This window comes from Phalangium opilio, unplaced genomic scaffold, assembly GCF_054372755.1.
Source record: "Phalangium opilio isolate 3A_F unplaced genomic scaffold, DU_Popi_V2 ptg000217l_1, whole genome shotgun sequence".
NCBI classification, from domain to species: Eukaryota; Metazoa; Arthropoda; class Arachnida; order Opiliones; family Phalangiidae; genus Phalangium; species Phalangium opilio.
Window position 1 is genome coordinate 9,036,628 of NW_028324218.1, and position 18,057 is coordinate 9,054,684.

At 36.5% G+C, this 18,057-nt stretch overlaps 2 protein-coding genes across 3 annotated transcripts; one reads left to right on the forward strand and one right to left on the reverse strand.

Moving 5' to 3' along the window:
• Nucleotides 1-268: 268 nt before the first annotated feature.
• On the reverse strand, nucleotides 269-10,122 carry LOC149616141 (nose resistant to fluoxetine protein 6-like). Of its 2 annotated transcripts, none has more exons than XM_089857557.1 (15): nucleotides 9,810-10,122; nucleotides 7,312-7,538; nucleotides 7,132-7,246; nucleotides 6,708-6,795; nucleotides 4,140-4,264; nucleotides 3,872-4,051; nucleotides 3,198-3,291; nucleotides 3,026-3,127; nucleotides 2,765-2,930; nucleotides 2,623-2,702; nucleotides 2,421-2,549; nucleotides 2,159-2,279; nucleotides 1,435-1,621; nucleotides 584-726; nucleotides 269-520 (listed from the first exon to the last, which is right to left on the reverse strand). In XM_089857557.1, coding segments are annotated over exons 1-15 (1,893 nt in total). In that variant the 5' UTR covers nucleotides 9,811-10,122; the 3' UTR covers nucleotides 269-385. The 2 variants fall into 2 exon arrangements, with proteins under 2 accessions (XP_089713683.1, XP_089713682.1); XM_089857556.1 differs by having other exon boundaries at nucleotides 8,581-10,122.
• Nucleotides 10,123-16,359: 6,237 nt separating this feature from the next.
• kud (oligosaccharyltransferase subunit 5 kud) lies at nucleotides 16,360-18,057 on the forward strand. The gene is made up of 4 exons (XM_089857558.1): nucleotides 16,360-16,509; nucleotides 16,689-16,801; nucleotides 17,020-17,162; nucleotides 17,947-18,057. Exons 1-3 carry the CDS (start codon nucleotides 16,492-16,494, stop codon nucleotides 17,144-17,146), a joined length of 258 nt encoding a protein of 85 aa, XP_089713684.1. The 5' UTR covers nucleotides 16,360-16,491; the 3' UTR covers nucleotides 17,147-17,162; nucleotides 17,947-18,057.

The window sequence follows — 18,057 nt, forward strand, 5'->3', positions numbered from 1 at the left end:
TTTATGGTTAACTCATAATCATGGAAATTTTATTTGAAAGTGCAGGTGAAAGGTTAGTTTATTAAAATAAACTAATATCATGCAGATATTTCATTTGACTACGTTTGTTGTCTATATAGACAAGAAACCTTACCCTGTTTTTACTCCCTTAAAGCACCTGGACAATGACGATATGGGCTCTTACGGCAGACCAATACTTACGCATTATATTGGGTTATCATAAAGGAAAACAGAACTAGAAATTCTTAACACATTAAACAGAAAAACATTAAATTCAACGGTGTTATTAGAGAGGCATGAAAACAATATTCTTCTTTTCATCATTGGAACAAATACAACAATTATTAAGATATAATGATTATAAATAAGGAAAACAACGATAACTTTAATTTCTCTGCGTTTTACCCGAAGGCTTTGGAAATACCATCTTATCGACGAGTTTCAGAGGACCTTCGAACAACAAATGCATGAATATGGAAAAGGCCAACGATGCTACAGCCAACCCGCAAGACAAAAACGCCTAAAAAATTTAAGATTAATAATATAATTTATGAATATTGTTAAAAAGTTACTAGATACTCACAAAAATTGTGAATCTGAAGTCAGTTGGACCGTTAGTACTGGCCGAATAGGCGTGAAGTATGGGTTGATGCACCAAAAATACCAGTAACGTAAGTCGACTGAGAGGCATGAAGAAACTCCACGATAGAAATGAATTGACGTATCCTGCGTTTCAGATACATATAAAAGATTTATTCAATTGATAGAGTCGGTTTCAATACTTGGGTCAAGCCCAGTACGCGCGCGCGACATTGTGCCCCCATCCATATCTTCCGTGTTTATTTCTATGCGGGTTTTCAGGGCGGGGCTTGAGTGTTCTCCATTACGCGTCATAATTCTGACGCCTAACTGTGAATTCATTGGTTGGTCGTCTACTTAAGTTTCAAGCGCATGAGCAGTAAAGTCACGACCCCATTTGACTGTGACGTAGCAACGCGAGGTCAGAAGCGGGCTAATGCTCAACGCACAGCGAGGTAAATTATAGAGAGCTTCCAGATGGGGTATTAGTACGTCACACCCTACCAAGTCTTACTGCTGTTCTGGTAGCCATATTGGGTGGTCTCAGCTTCATTCCTGCTTTAAACTCACCAATATGGCAGCGTAAATTACGTCACGAGACTCAGCTCCTTCTCCAACTGAAAGCTCTATATTCATGACACAAAATATATCCTAGCCCCTTCCTCAAAGCCCGCCTAGATATGTTGAAAAATGGCTTCACAATGTTTTCTATTCTTAGGCTTCATACTGTCTCAAATGTATAAAGAAGGGTTTTGGATTGGTTGAAACTTTTTCGTATTTAGCTTATGAATTCCTATTTATTCTCATAGTGAAAAGTAATGGTGGATAGTTCAAGTGAAATAAAATAATATTTACCAGCATATCCGTAGAAACAAGCCGAGCTAAGCCAGGCCAAGAAAAGTGACCAAACGATTCTGAAAGTTCCCGCGTATATCGCCGAATCTAATGGTTGTGCCTCGATGAAATAGTTCCACTTAGCAGTGCCCATGTATACACCGATAGCTCCGGTTAGTGTTACGACCCAGAGTGCCAATTGAACTGCCTAATTATGTGACGAGAATGAAATCATGAAACGACATGTCTCAGAAATGTATGAAAATACATGTTTCAAAAATGTATGAAAATACATGTTTCAAAAATGTATGAAAATACATGTTTCAAAAATGTATGAAAATACATGTTTCAAAAATGAATGAAAATATATGTTTCAAAAATGCATGAAAATACATGCTTCAAAAATGCATAAAATACATGTTTCAAAAATGTATGAAAATACATGTTTCAAAAATGTATGAAAATACATGTTTCAAAAATGTATGAAAATACATGTTTCAAAAATGTATGAAAATACATGTTTCAAAAATGTATGAAAATATATGTTTCAAAAATGCATGAAAATACATGTTTCAAAAATGCATAAAATACATGTTTCAAAAATGTATGAAAATACATGTTTCAAAAATGTATGAAAATACATGTTTCAAAAATGTATGAAAATACATGTTTCAAAAATGTATGAAAATACATGTTTCAAAAATGTATGAAAATACATGTTTCAAAAGTGTATGAAAATACGTACCCAATGTATTGTTAGTTTCTTTTTCTTTGTAAATAAGAGACCAGTCAGAATACCGACAACTAAAACGCCGAAATGTAGATAAGGACGAAATGATGTTGCACTTGAGGTTCTGAAAACTTCCCTAGAAAGTAAAACACGAGTGTGTTTGAAATTTGTCTATCTATTGGACGTTTAATACCACGTGACAGATTCGTCCCATAAGTTTTTATAGACCTTTTGTCGTCATCTTTGTAGAAACCCTAACAAAACATACAAGACATACCTTGGTGTCGCTGTTCTAACTATCTGAACCGGTGGATATTCGATTGGGTCCAAATACGTTAACACAGTAATTGGCACAATGCTACCCAAAACTAGAATCGTTAAAAAAAGATAGGAAGCAGTACGTTTTCTGAAATATCAATACGACAACTAAGTAAGTATTGATAGCTATTGGATAAGCAAAAAGGAAATGAAGAACGTACTTAACGTATAGAGCAAAAAATATGAGGAACAATATGAACAGTTGAATATCCAAGGAAATGTACCAAGTTACAACCATACACTGCAAGTCGAAATCAGACATGTTTAAACAATTTAAAATGTTTTCTAACTTGTCAGTCGTACAATATTTTCCACTGGTATAAGGTTATTGATGAATAGAGGTATGTACCACCAATTATTGGCACAGTTTTCAACTAAAGGTTCAATATTATCGTTCCAGTATGGTCCGGAACCCATTAAAGGCAATAAAAACATCCACCCCAGTGTTATCATTGCTAGAGGCAGAAGCCTGCAAAATTACATAAAGATAATTTTCAATCAACCAAAACAAATACGCTGCTCTTCTGGATCACTGCCATATTACTTCTGATAGATTTCATATACCTCCAAATTCTTTTCAACATTATAACCAAATAGGCAGATGGCTTCAAGCCCTTCTCCGTTGTTTCTTTCGAAGACAACATGAAGTATGAAAATAACATGGCACTGAAAGGTTAAAAAGAAGCTATAGCTAAATATTTAAGAAGTCAGATGAAAATATTTTGGTTCTTCTTACGAGGCGAAGATGAAAGTGTCGACGTGTAATCTTCCATTTATAACACCCTGAAGAAAAAAGTTTTGTGGCAAATCTTTCCCGAAAAATGTTTCTCCTTGAATATTCAATAATAAATATATAAATCTTCCATATTTTGAAACCAATTCTTGTCAATCGATTTCGATCTCAATTTGAAAAATTAGTTATTTCCTTTCTTTCTTTAAGAGATAGTGCCTAATTAATATTCACATCCCTTATAGTGCCTTTAAATTTTAATCAAGCAATAAAATTTGTCCTCCTTTTTTAACCAACCAATCAGATTTTTCCTAAATTTTTAATCAACCAATAAAATTTATCCTCCTTTTTTAGGCAACCAATGAAATTTGTCCTCGTTTTTTAATCAACCAATCAGATTTTTTCTCAATTTCTAATCAACAAATCAGATTGTTCCTCAACTTTCAGTCAACCAATGAAATTTGTCCTCGTTTTTTAATCAACCAATAAAATTTGTCCTCCTTTTTTAATAAACCAATCAGATCTCTCCTACCTCTTTAATAAACCAATGGAATTTGTCTTCCTTTACTAATCAACCAATGAAATTTGTCTTCCCTTACTAATCACCCAATAAAATGTGTCTTCCCATTCTAATCGACCAATAAAACGTGTACTCAATCTCCAATTAAATAATGGCTTACGTATAGCTTGAAACTCGTGGGTTGCAAAAGAGTGACTTGTTATAACCCCACATATTGCTAAAACCTTCACTCCGTTTAGGAAATCAAGATTTCCACCACGTCTTTTTGTGGAAAACAATGCGACAGTATTCGTTCTTAAAGAGCAGCAATCCAAAATCAATCGCAATTTTGAATCAGGCTCTTTAAAAAATAAATAATAAATAAGTACAGCCGGTAGCTGCGTGTTATTTTTTTTTTTTACTGTGGTTCGACCCAATTTCTAACTCACTTTCGATAATATTCGATTTAATGCCGTCTGTTCCATCACTATTAGATTTTATCTTCAAGAACTCAAAGTACAAATCCAAAATCGTGCTCAGAATCACAATTAATCCGAAAACGGAGAAAATGCCCCTAAAACAGTTAAGAAATTGTAAGTAACATAATAACAACACGTATGATGCTTCCAATAAAGTTAATTCTACAATTGACATTTCTTAAGGAACGTGTTTCTTTTTAATACCAAAGGCAAACGAAATGACAGAAAGTGAGGTATAGAGTAGTACTGAGATGGGAGGAGCTACGGGGACGTGACGTCAAAATTGGTAGTCTAAAATGCTTGGCCTGAGCTGACAACTTCCGAGGTAATTAAGAGATAGGAGGGTGTGACGTCACGAGAAAGTTCGTAGTAGCAGACTATAAGGGAGAATGAAAGTCTTCCTTAGTGCACTTTATTTTTCCATAAGTATGACATTTCCTATAGGGAGAGGGCAAACCCATTCTTGCCACGTCATAGGCTTATATCTCTTACCTCAATTCCATCCCCCTAGCGGGGGAATTTCAGTATCGCGCCTACAAACGCTCCCCTAGGTAGAGGTATAAAATGAAGTCGGATGTTCTTTCCCTCCCTGACAAACGCCCTCTCCCTATACTTCGTACAATGCTATAGAGTCTTACTGAGAGCTAGTTCAAGAACGACGCCAGGTTGGTTTTCCTATTTAGTCTATACCAAGAACGAATTCAGGATACCATAAGAACGTTGAAACAAGGCAATGCTGGCGCCATGAAGTCATACTTTTCATAATATGAGGGAGGGGCCTATTTTTGGGAATATGGAAAATGGAGTCTCCTAGGTCTAGGAGTGTTGGTGTCGTTGTCAAGAAAAAAATTGTTAAAATCGTTAATGATGAACTGATATATTTAAAAAGAGTGGTTATAAAGAATCTAGATTTTTATTAGAGAGCCTGATTTATCTGGGACAAAGTCAGTACAACGGATTTCCTAAACTTCACCGTGTAACGCCAAGGCTTAAGGCCAGAGAAGCTGAATGTGATACTAGCCACTTTAACTGATTTATAACCCACCGATGGCGCTAAAAACGGATTTTAAGGCGTTACCTAGGACGAAGGCGGTAACGGTTTTCGAAAGAAGTATGACTTCATGGTACCAGGGGACAATGTTACCATTCCACGTTCTTATGGTATCCTGAATTCGTTCTTGTCTATACTAAGCCTTTGACAGCGAATCACCATGGGTCGCATTACGAGAACCTATGACGTTTCGCCTACGTCACTTCATGATAAGCTCCAGTTTGTAACCAGTGACAAACTTATAGAACTTATTCTACTACGAAAATAGGTTGGCTTTTTGGGTAACTTATTAGTATTAGGTTACTCATAAAGACACGAATATTACAAACTAGATAATCTGAGAATAGCAGAGGTGTAGGAAGTAATTACAAAATTGGATCTAGATTCTGAATTAAGTAATTAGAGAGTAACCTTGAAATGATCGACTGCCGCGCGTAATACTTACCTCAATTTACGTGACAATTTTGCATTAATACATTTCTTACAAGAACCTTGACCGAATATATTAAAATCACGACCAAAATTCCGGAACAAGGTGTAAATATGATAATAACTTGTTAAAAGACTACTTCTGTGTGTCTTCTATATGAGTGTGTGGAAACACGAAAACTTTCTATTTTTTCTGGTTGATTTAGCTTTTCATTGGCACACTTTTGATACTTGTACCAATATTAAAGGGTCTGTAAAAAGGCATTGGTGGGTGGTAAAAATTATTTTTAATACGTCATAAGCACGTGACTCAGGAAAGGCGTGGCTCAAAGAAACTTAATTCGTTTAATTTCGAAAATTGGTACATCGGGGAATTGGTGCTGAAATCTCGCGAAAAACAAGCTTGGACTAGTTGTTCAGTTCCACGTCTCCATGTGGAGTATTTGTGTCTTGGCGTCACGTGGTACCAGTGACGCATTTCAAATAATTTCTACCCACCCGCTGATGCCTTCTTTACAGTAACTTTAACGGGAATATATACAACCAAAAGTTTATAAGTTATGTTCCATAAGTTTGTCACTGGTCATTGAGAACTTGTCATGAAGTGACGTAGGCGAAACGTCATAGATACTCGTAAAGCGACGCCTGGTCAGGCGCTGTCAAAGACTTAGCACAAACTAAATGGGAAGATGAACTGTAAAACCGAGGGTAGTCAGTTCTCGTGTCGTTCTCGCTTGAACTGGCTCTCAGTAATTCTCTAGCATAGTGTCATGCTTATGGAACATATCTTATAGACTTATGATACAGCTAATAAAAATCATAAAGCTCCTGATTGGTTGATACATAAAAGAGAAAGTATGATACAAAACAAGGGGACTAGGATCCAACCATTCAACGTTCATCATATGAAACGTTTGAGCGATAATGTTAAAATGTAATTACACCTATCTAGTGATCAATAATGTGTAAACATTTTTCATTGGCTTATCACTTCAGGAATTTTTTCTATCCAATAAAATTGAATAAAATAATTTAAATTAAAATTGTTATTAGCTTACACTATGACTAGTTGATGAGTTTTAAATTCCAGTTCGGATGCAACTTCGCACCTTGGAACATCAGCGTAGACACCTACTAAATCTGCAACTGAACATAGTATGAAATTATAAATATGGGCAAGCATAAATAAAGGTAATTGGAATTATTGTGCTCCCATATCTAAGATGCTAATTTCTATACGGGTTTTGTGGGCCGGGCTTGAGAACTTATTATCCGTCACGCCTGACAATTTTGAAGTATTTCTAACTGTGATTTCATTGGTTGGTAGCAACGCGAGATCATTAGACCGCGGAAGGTGCAACAAGCATGCAGCGAGATAAAATTCGTCATACATTATGATTAGTCTAGCTCCTCTGACAAAATTCGACTAGATACTTTGAGAAATTGTCTACGCAATGATTCCTATTACAAACAGCCACTTACCATATTTAGCAACTTTTGATATATCTTCTTTTGAACAAGTTGACGGTACACAGGCACCAAATCGTATGGCAAAGTGATAAAAACTTTGAACGTATTTCAGCATTTCATCAAGAACCTTCATCAATTGAAAACATTTGCCTTTTAAATCAGGTTTTTATTAAATGACAAATTAAATCATACTTCGGTGATTCCTGTAAGGTTGTTAAAGGGTTCTATGACATCACCCAAATACGAATTTCGTGGTTCTTTGGGTAATGGTGGACGGAAATCAATCATGCAATGCTGTCCTCTGAAACTTTGTCCATACGTTTGCGTGACGTTGATTTGAAGGCAGATTTGATAAGAACCCACATCAGAGAGTGTTCCTGATGTCATGCCACTAAATGGTTTACCCGAGGCGTCCATCACTATTTATGATGAAATTAGAGTAATATCAGGGAAAGATGTAATTTTAGAAGTAGGAATGGAGAACAGAGTAATGTGGGCGCGCGTCAAAGTCCCGGACCCCCTTCCACGGGACGGAGGGGTATGAAAGAAGAGGCGGGTCATAGCGACAGAGGTAAAAAGGAATTACGTATTTTTCGCCGTCCCAGTCAGCAACGTCATCAAAACGTAGTTTAAGTGAGCCCATGATATAATTTAAACTTTTCGTTGCGTGTTGGAGGGAGGGGCTCTTTACTGGACTACGAGTCGGACTGAAGTAAATACTACCCGTTCACCATTCCTACTTCTAAACTTAAATCTATTCCTACCAACGCTAGAAGGAGCCCGAGTTCACTACAATCTATTATCATAAGTTTATAAGTTATGTTCCATTAGTATTACACTACCCATATTTCGTAATGCTAGATAATTACTGACAGCTGGTTCGAGAACGACAAGAGAGAATTGAGTACACTCGCTTAATTTTGCAGTCCATCTAATCCTATTTAGTCTGTATTAAGCCTTTGACAGCGCCTCACCAGGCGCCGCTTTTCACGAATCTATGACTACGTCACTCACTTCATGACAAGCTCCAGTTTGTAAACAGTGACAAACTTATGGAACATATCTCATGAACTTATGCTATTATTGATATAATCAGGAAATTGACCGACGATTATCTCATGAACTTATGCTATTATTGATATAATGTAATCGTAATTTTTCTTGTTATAAATTGACCGAAGATTATTAATATAATAAGCCAGAATTTTGAAAAACCTCGGTTTGTATAATTTGAAAGCAAATATAGGGCATGAATGTTACTTAAGAAGCGAAGAAACCATGATATAGTTTTCACTAGACGATTTTAAGTTAAGGAAAATTTACACCGTAATATTCTCCGTTCGTAATCTCAACTTATAAATAGATTTAGTTAATTTAAAAATATATATGTATATATATATTTTAACGGAAGAGGAATTAGAACGAGATGTATTTTTCTGTAAATAATAATAAAATTTTTACTTTGAACGGCCCATAGTTTTCCTTGTCGCAAATCGAGAGCAAATTTGAGCAGACTTCCTTGGCAATCCGTCGACAATTCAATTTCGGATGTTGAACGAATTAGCATAGGCATAACTTGTTTGAATACATTATCCGTTAAGGACCTAATATTACTTAATATACGGTTCCATTTCGCTATCACTTCAACGTGACTTTTTTCCGTTACGACACTGGGGAATCTATAAGGGCTACTAGTGCAAATCCATAATTGACCGCAAAACACGAAATACGCAAACGCAACGTAAGATAGCTTCATGCTGACATCCGTTGCATAAAGAAAACTAAAGTCGAAAAGTCGAAGTCAGAGAAGAAACGATTTCAGTTTGCGTGTTTGTAAAGGTATAAGTATGTTTCTTAATAATATATAATAAAATCTTAAAAGTTAACCAATCACAAATGCGTTTTGGTTATAATGGCCTCGGTATTTTTTTTTTTCGATTTTAAAGCATTTTGAAAGCGATGCTTTTGGAAAATCTCCCATATTTCAATGACATTGTCATATAATTACGTGCGGTATTATTTAATGACAAAACGATTTGGTGTAATTAAGTTCGAAAATATTTAAATTTATTTTATATGCAAATACGATGCGATGTAGCGTAAGTTCATAAGGTATGTTCCGTCATAAGTTTGTCTCTGGTTACAAACTGGAGCTTGACATGAAGTGACGTAGGTCATAGATGGTGAGGCGCTGCTTGTCAAAGGCTTAGTACAGACTAAATAGGACCTAGATGGACTGCAAAATTAACCGAGTGTAGTCAATTTTGGCGTCGTTCTCGAACTGGCTCGAGCTGTAACTCTCTAGCATTACGAAGTATAGGTGGCGTCATACTTATGGAACATATATTATAAACTTGTGGTTGTAGGATAATATAGGACCATAGGAAATTATGATGGTTTTATGGGCATTTGAATGGAAAATGTTCTATTACGTTTATAAATTTTTCCGTCCAGGCCACCGTTTTCAAACTATGACTAGATTATTTTACACGTGACCCTTAAATTTAATTAAAAAACTGAAAGATATTATTAATTTAATTAAGAAGTCATAATTTGTAAACGGCGGCCCTTAGTACAAAACGTTACAGAACATTTTCAATTCAAAAGCTCCCAAAGAACACCCTGACCCTATAAAAGCCTAAAACAATTTATTTATAGGATTCGCTGTCAAAAACTTGGTAATGACTTACTAAGGAAGTAGCCTTTCAGATAAAGTATACGCAGTGTCAAACTTATACGATAATATAAACTTATGACTTCACTGATTTAAAAACCCTTTCAATTAAAAAATAATCGATTCCATATTCCGTCAATTTCAATTTGATTTATACAGGGTATTCCGAAAAAGGGTAGTGGTGAGACCGAAAATGGCCTTTTTTGAGTCGAAATTTAATTTCTATACCATTTTGACACCGTTCACAAATTATGATTAGAGTATTTAATGTGTTTATTAAATTAGCAATGCATTTAAGGGAGCATCTCAAAAACACTTCAATCATAACTTATAAACGGTGTCCCTTAGGACAAAATGTCATAGAACGTTTTCGACTCAAATTGGCCCATAGAACCCATTGTACTTCGGTCCTTCGACCACGTACCTTTTTTCGAAACACCCTGTATAGTCTGGAGGATAGCTGAAATAATCGTGCACTTTTTCAAGAAAGCATGAAACTTGGTATAAAGTTAGTTTGAAGTATATTAAGTCAATTAAAGATTGGAGGCATTCCGTATCTCTGTTGTGACAGCCGTGACAAGCCGTCAAAGCGGCCGTGAAATTGTAAACTCACCTAACATCATTTTAGGTAGCACCCCTCGAGATACGCAGCCTTCGAGCTATAGAGAAAATGTAGGGGTCGTGTATAAAGCAAAAATCTTTCGGATTCGTAGGAGCTCAGTAAGGAATGAAAGAAATTTTCAATAGAAAATCAAACTACGCGCTACAAAATGAAAAAAATTACTTAATTTTTAACTGCTATTATTGAACATTTTAAAATAACAATTTGGCAACATAATTAAAGGCATAATTTCGTATAAGCACAACTCCAAGTATCACCTGTTACTATTATTAATAAAAATATTTAACCATAAATATTATTAGAGTTGTAAACATTTTTTTAATCATTCATGTGTAAATGTGTATGTGTAAATGTGTATGGTTTAAATGTATTCCAATGATTTTCATAGCAGTAAACACAATAGGAAAAAAGTTACTTCCAATAAAATAAACCCTCCTTACACATGAAAGCCAACCGCTCTCTTAGAATTATTGAACATTTTAAAGTAACAGTTTCGCACCATAATTAGTCATAATTTCGCACCATAATTAGAGTCATAATTTCGCAACATAATTAGAGTAATTAATTTCGCAACATAATTAGAGTCATAATTTCGCAACATAATTAGAGTCACAATTTCGCAACATAATTAGAGTCATAATTTCACAACATAATTAGAGTCATAATTTCGCAACATAATTAGAGTCACAATTTCGCAACATAATTAGAGTCATAATTTCACAACATAATTAGAGTCACAATTTCGCAACATAATTAGAGTCATAATTTCACAACATAATTAGAGTCATAATTTCGCAACATAATTAGAGTCACAATTTCGCAACATAATTAGAGTCATAATTTCACAACATAATTAGAGTCATAATTTCGCAACATAATTAGAGTCATAATTTCGCAACATAATTAGAGCCATAATTTCGCAACATAATTAGAGTGATAATTTCGTAACATAATTAGAGTCATAATTTCGCAACATAATTAGAGTCATAATTTCGCAACATAATTAGAGTCATAATTTCGCAACATAATTAGAGTCATAATTTCGCAACATAATTAGAGTCATAATTTCGCAACATAATTAGAGTCATAATTTCGCAACATAATTAGAGTCATAATTTCGCAACATAATTAGAGTCATAATTTCGCAACATGATTAGAGTCATAATTTCGCAACATGATTAGAGTCATAATTTTGCAACATAATTAGAGTTTTTAATCATTCATGTGTAAAATCCTCTATGGTTTAAATCTATTCCAAAATTTATAAACAAATTATGTTTAAAGATAGAGAAGTCTATGGCTCTTTAAATAATTAGCGCTTCACAACTCTAGGCACCCTCCACATTTACAAAGCGCAGTGCACGGTAGATTCGCTTTCTGATATTTACAATTACCTCGACAGCCTTTGACGCAACCGCACTTAATTATTTCTCTGCACACATCACCTGCTGGCGGCAAGGCCATCCAACAAACAAGGTTCATACTCAAATAACCCATTTTGGCTTTATATTTTGTTCCATCCGACAGGTACCTGCCCCCAAATATGGCCCGCTTGGTAAGTCAGTTTTTCAGTGGTATTTTTTACATAAGAAGCAAATTTCCTAGTTTATCTTGGTTTCTTCGTTTCCTTTTAAATTTAGAGAATCGTCTTTCACTAACACGAACCTGTTCATAATTAAGCCGAAGTATAATTTAACTTGGATTTAACTACCGTAAGCGATCTTTATGACGGGAACTAAAATATAATTTTATAAAAGAAAAATTCCGGTAACTTAACGTGAACCACGCTCTGCACTAAACAACTATGATATGAAGTCCTAATATTTTTTGTCATGCAAAAGATCACTAAAACCCAGTAAATAACCCAAAAAACCAGAAAAAATTCCATTCTATCACCACAATACCAAAATTTGCCATGAATTTTCAGATCTTTACAACTTAACAAGCATAAATTAGCAGTATTGGGATACCGAATTTCTGAATGCCTGTATCATAAAAATATTTTTCAGTCTTTAAAATGTGAAGAATAATTAAAATATTCTCAAATTATTACTTAAAATGTTGACAGTTGTTTATTCTTAAATGTTGCGAAATTGTTACTTTAAAATGTTCAATAATTCTAAGAGAGCGGTAGCTCTCTTAGATAAGACTTCATATTGGCTTTCATGTATAAGGAGGGTTTCTTTTATTGGACGTAACTTTTTTCTTATTGTGTTTACTGCTATGAAAATGGAATTCATTTAAACCATAGAGGGTTTTACATATGAATGATTAAAAAAAAGTTGTTTACAACTCTAATAATATTTATGGTTAACTATTTTTATTAATAATAGTAACAGGTGTTATTTTATTTTTTTATTTAACAAGGCTCGAGGGATAGGGTCGTGAAGCCACCAGGGCTTGGGTACGACCCCCCTCCATGACACAAGAGGCAAGATACAATACGGGAGTAGGTACGAAATTACAAACAGAACACGTATAAGTAATAAATTAATAAAAACAAAGCATAGCAAAAATAAAAACAAATCATAGCTAAAAAATAAAAATCAGAGCAAAAATAAAAACAAATCGGAGCAAAAATAAAAACAAATCGGAGCAAAAATAAAAACAAATCGGAGCAAAAATAAAAACAAGTCATAGCAAAAATAACGACAAATCATAGCAAGAACAAAAATTAAATCATAGCAAAAATACACACAAAAAACCCCAGGGTAACCACGGGCGCGAGACTTAAGGGACCGAGGAGAGCCAGGACGATACAGCGGACCGAAACGCCTTGCGGCCAGCGGAATCGAGGAGGGCGGGAGGTATCGCGTTCCAATCGGTCACAACGCGGGACGTAAAGTGGTTTTGGCGGTGGCGGGTGCGGGCACGTGGCTTACGGAGCTTCAGCCGATGACCGCGAGTGCGCGACTCAGAGTTAAGGTCGAAGTACTTCTCGACCGGGGCATCGATGGCCCCCCGAAACAAGTCAAACACGTACACCAGGTCATTGACCCGGTGGCGGAGGGTGGGCGGCAAGACACTGAGCCTAGAGTCGCGTTGGGCAGGGAGGAGACGTTCAAAACCCTTGGTTAGCTTCGTGAACCGATTGTGGGCCTTGACTAGCGAAGCGCGTGGCCCCGCCTGCGGAGGAGACCATATGATGGACGCAAAATCGACGGACGGGAGAAGCAGCGAATTGTAGATGGTGCGCATGAACCTGGGTGACCGAAAATAAAAATTTCGGCGGACCAGCCCCGAGATGGAATTCATGCGGCCGACTATTTTGGAGGTGTGGTCGCGAAATAGGAGGGCGTCGTCGACAAGGGTGCCGAGGTCGGCAGCACACGCTGTAGGTGGAAGAGCGGCCCCTACAATTCGATACTGGTGACGCGGATTACGCGACCCGAGGTGTAAGACTTCACACTTCCCGGCGTTGAAGTTGAGGCCGTAAGAAGTTGCCCAAGCGAGGACAGCGTCCAAGTCAGCCTGGAGGGCGAGGCAGTCGGAGGGGTCGGTGATACGTCGGGATAGTTTGCAGTCATCAGCAAATAACAAGATCTGCGAGTCCTGAACTAGGGCGGGAAGAGAGTTGATGAATACGCCGAATAGAAGCGGTCCCAATACGGAGCCCTGCGGGACCCCACTATGTAGGGGCAAAGGCGCCGAAGTATGACCCTGAAGGACGACACTCTGCCTGCGGTCGGACACGAACGAGGTCAACCAACGTAGGGCCGAACCGGAGATACCGGCGCGTTCGAGGCTCTCAGATATGCCTAGCGTGGGGATGGTGTCGAAAATTTTTTCATTTTGTAGCGCGTGGTTTGATTTTCTATTGAAAATTTCTTTCATTCCTTACTGAGCTCCTACGAATCGGAGAGATTTTTGCTTTATACACGACCCCTACATTTTCTCTATAGCTCGAAGGCTGCGTATCTCGAGGGGTGCTACCTAAAATGATGTTAGGTGAGTTTACAATTTCACGGCCGCTTTGACGGCTTGTCACGGCTGTCACAACAGAGATACGGAATGCCTCCAATCTTTAATTGACTTAATATACTTCAAACTAACTTTATACCAAGTTTCATGCTTTCTTGAAAAAGTGCATGATTTTATTAAAAATCGACAGTTATCCTCCAGACTAGTATATACCTAGATTCAACGATCAATTTTATTTTTTATCTAAACTTATCTAAGTATCTTGACAACCATGAAAAAATCACTTAAATTTCCGTAAGCCCCAGGGAAATTAAAATATAAAGAACATATATTATATTAGATAGATCGTTTAAATACAATTAACAGGGTTGGTTCGTATGTGAAACGTTAAAAGGAAAATCGAGTCTTTTCTTAAAGTAACAGGCGGCTCCATTATCACCCCTAGCATGCTGGCTAATCTTCTGGACACGAATTTTACCTTGCCAAAGGCAGGAACCAATCAGACCTAATGCACTAGGTCCCATTGGTTCCTGCCTTTGGTTTAACTAGCCTTTGGCAAGCTTAGCCAACGTGAAGCAGAAAAGGCATCTTTCAGGGGCATCAACGGAGCCGCCCTTTGCTTTAATCGTTTGAAAGTACATACATACATAATGAATTTCCAAAAATGTAACCATGCATAAATTTAGGAAATTAAGTAGACGTTAGGTATCTATGCGAAGGTGACGAGAATAAAGACAGAGGGACATTAAATTATATTGGACGATTAGTATGACCAGAAGGAGATAATAGAGGAAGGATGACACTCTGTACCCTGTTAATACATTAATTAGTTCTGTAACATGATTCTTCCCAGGCGAGGGAGCCCATTTTGTTTGCTTTCCTGCTCATCAAATTTCAGATGGGCCTATCGCACCGTGCTAGGGTGAATTCTATAACTGTTTGGTACTAAATCCCCACAAACCTTGATTGTCTTGACGTGGGACAAAAACGCACAAGCGCATGCATGCGCCTTGGAAAATAGTTAAGCGCTAATAGCGTAATGATGAGGGAACTATTTAGATGGCGTATGTGGCTAATTCGGTTTAGTAACCTTGCTATAATAAATGTTAAGGGATGTTGGGAAGAATCATGCTACAATTACTCCGCTTAGTCGTGCACTTTTCTCGAAGAGAAGTATTGTATACTTCTGGTATGACTGATTCGTCCAATAGGTTTGCCCCGCGGCTCCGGCCCGCTCTTTGCAAGGATGAAGCTTCGTAATGTGGGCACGCCATGCTTACTGATGACGTCATAAAATTCTATGTTGAAAGACTCTGCCACATCCTCAAGTTTCATCGTAGTACCAGAAGAATTCCTGTGTAACCTCTATAGTTTTCTCTCGAAATACATATATATATAGACGTATATTCAAGGACATGTTTTTATGTAACATGCTGAAGAAGCCATAAAGGTCACATTGAACAAACATCCACTGCAGGGTGGCTAAGTGTATACCTCCATAAATACTAATTGATGCTTCTAAACCGAATGAAATTACTTTTTCGTGTTTTTCCGAAGTTTTATGTCATCGGTGTTCCACCAATTATAATTGAACCTATAATCTACACAAGTTTCGAAACTCGTAATTTTCTACCATCTATGAAGGTCAAAAAACTCAAAATTACGTAAAAAATCACTTGAATCAACTTAAAACATCGTCATTGCTTAGGCCTAAAGTGGAAATACTAAAGTTTTAGGTTTCATCAAGGACATGTAGATAATAAAATAAGTAATAAATGGCCGTTTTTAAACTGCTAAATTGTTTTACAACGCATTTGAAGACAAATTCACTCAAATCTGAGTACACGCGTTCAAACACGTTTTTCTAATAAATGGTAGACCGGTGTAATTTTGAACGTTATTCTAATAATAACGTCTCTATTTATGAACCAGATTTCGAAAAACCCGCTGGAAAAGCCGGCTTTAACAATTATGAGTAGTGGACGGTAGAGGGTTAGTTACGATTGAAATTGTGAGAAGTAGAGGTTATGGAGCCGGCAGCCGGCATTTTCTTGATCTTGACAAGAACTTCTGCCATAGATATCCGTGCTGGTGCTCCACGTTTGGGGTGAAATATTAAGTTAATTAATTACAGTTAATTCCTTAATCATTCAGAATGGGAGTTGAAACATTTGTAAGTTAATATATTCATCAATTATGATGCTTTGTTAATAAATATTAAAATAATTTTAACTATAAATTGAATTCATATTTGTTTTGCCAAGGCTTAGCCTAGACTACGTGTCGTTACTTATGATTGTGAATGTTAGCTTTCCTGTCAAATTACTTATGCTTGATTAAAATTAATTTCAGCTCGCTGTGGAGCAAATGAGCAGATATGTCAGCCCGGTAAATCCTGCCGTTTACCCACACCTGACACTTGTTCTTCTAGGAATTGGGATTTTCTTCATGGCGTGGTTTTTTGTGTATCCTTTAAATACTATACAAGGTTTTCAGACTAGGAGGATTGATACAATTTACCACAGGAGGCGAGACTACTTAGTACTGCACTTTGTCCACCAAGTACGCTGGTCTCCTGGTGTAATTGGTATCAATCATCCTAGTCTAAAAACGAAATACAGGCAAATCTTTTCTTGGTAAGGTTTGTAAGTTGAAAATTACAATCCTTGACAAAGTTTAACAGATATGAAGTTACTTCTACCAAATTCACTAGAGATCTATTCAAGGAACTCTTAATATCTTTAGTTTCAGCATTTTTCCTTGGATTTGGGGTCTTGTTTCTCTTATTATGGGTTGGGATATACGTTTGAGAAATTACCAATAAAGGTAAAATGTAAAAAGAGACCGAACTTTCAGTTCTCACCTTTTTGTGTGACAAATACCACGAAATATTGTGGTGAACTGAAAAGTTCTAATTAAAGGGAGGGTGAAGTAGAAAATCAAGTGATTTTTTTATCGATTCTTCTACTAATTATAAGACCAGTCTGCATAGTGAAACATTCAGGAAATATCTCCGAATGATTTTAAAATTATTTCAAATTAGGTTCAGATTTTAAGGATAATTTTAAAGAAGGTCCTCCGGCCAATCGCGTAACGCCCTGCCTTTTTGTTAACAAAATTCTCGAGGCACGCTCCATGTCTCGCGCCACGTTTGTCACATCGCGCGCCTAATTTTATCAAATCTCGCGATAAATTTCATTCGACACGGACCGTGCCATGAGAATTTTATTAATAAAAAGGCAGGGCGTTACGCAATTGGTTGGAGGGGCTTATTTAAAATTATCCTTAAAATCGGAACCTAATTTGAATTTTAAAATCATTCGGAGCTGGTATTTCCTGAATGTTTGACTATGCAGACTGGTCTTATAATTAGAAGAAGAATCGATAAAAAATCACTTGATTTTCCACTTCACCCTCCCTTTAAAGCCAGAGGTGGGCCCATTGGTGCTTCTAAGTAAACTAAATGAGTAATGGCACCTCGATGCCTTTGACTGCATTAAGAACTATGGGTATTTAACATGAATTGCCATTACAAAATCACCATAAAGGGGTGCCAAAGGATCTACCCTTTAACGTATTCTATACTCATTCTTGTCTTATTTTTTAATAGATATCTTTTTTCCATCAAATATTATTTTTGTACATTTGAAGAATTTCTCTTGGATTGTCTGTCATCTTGTTTTGAATAAATAAAACCCATTCTGAAATGTTTAAATTAAAA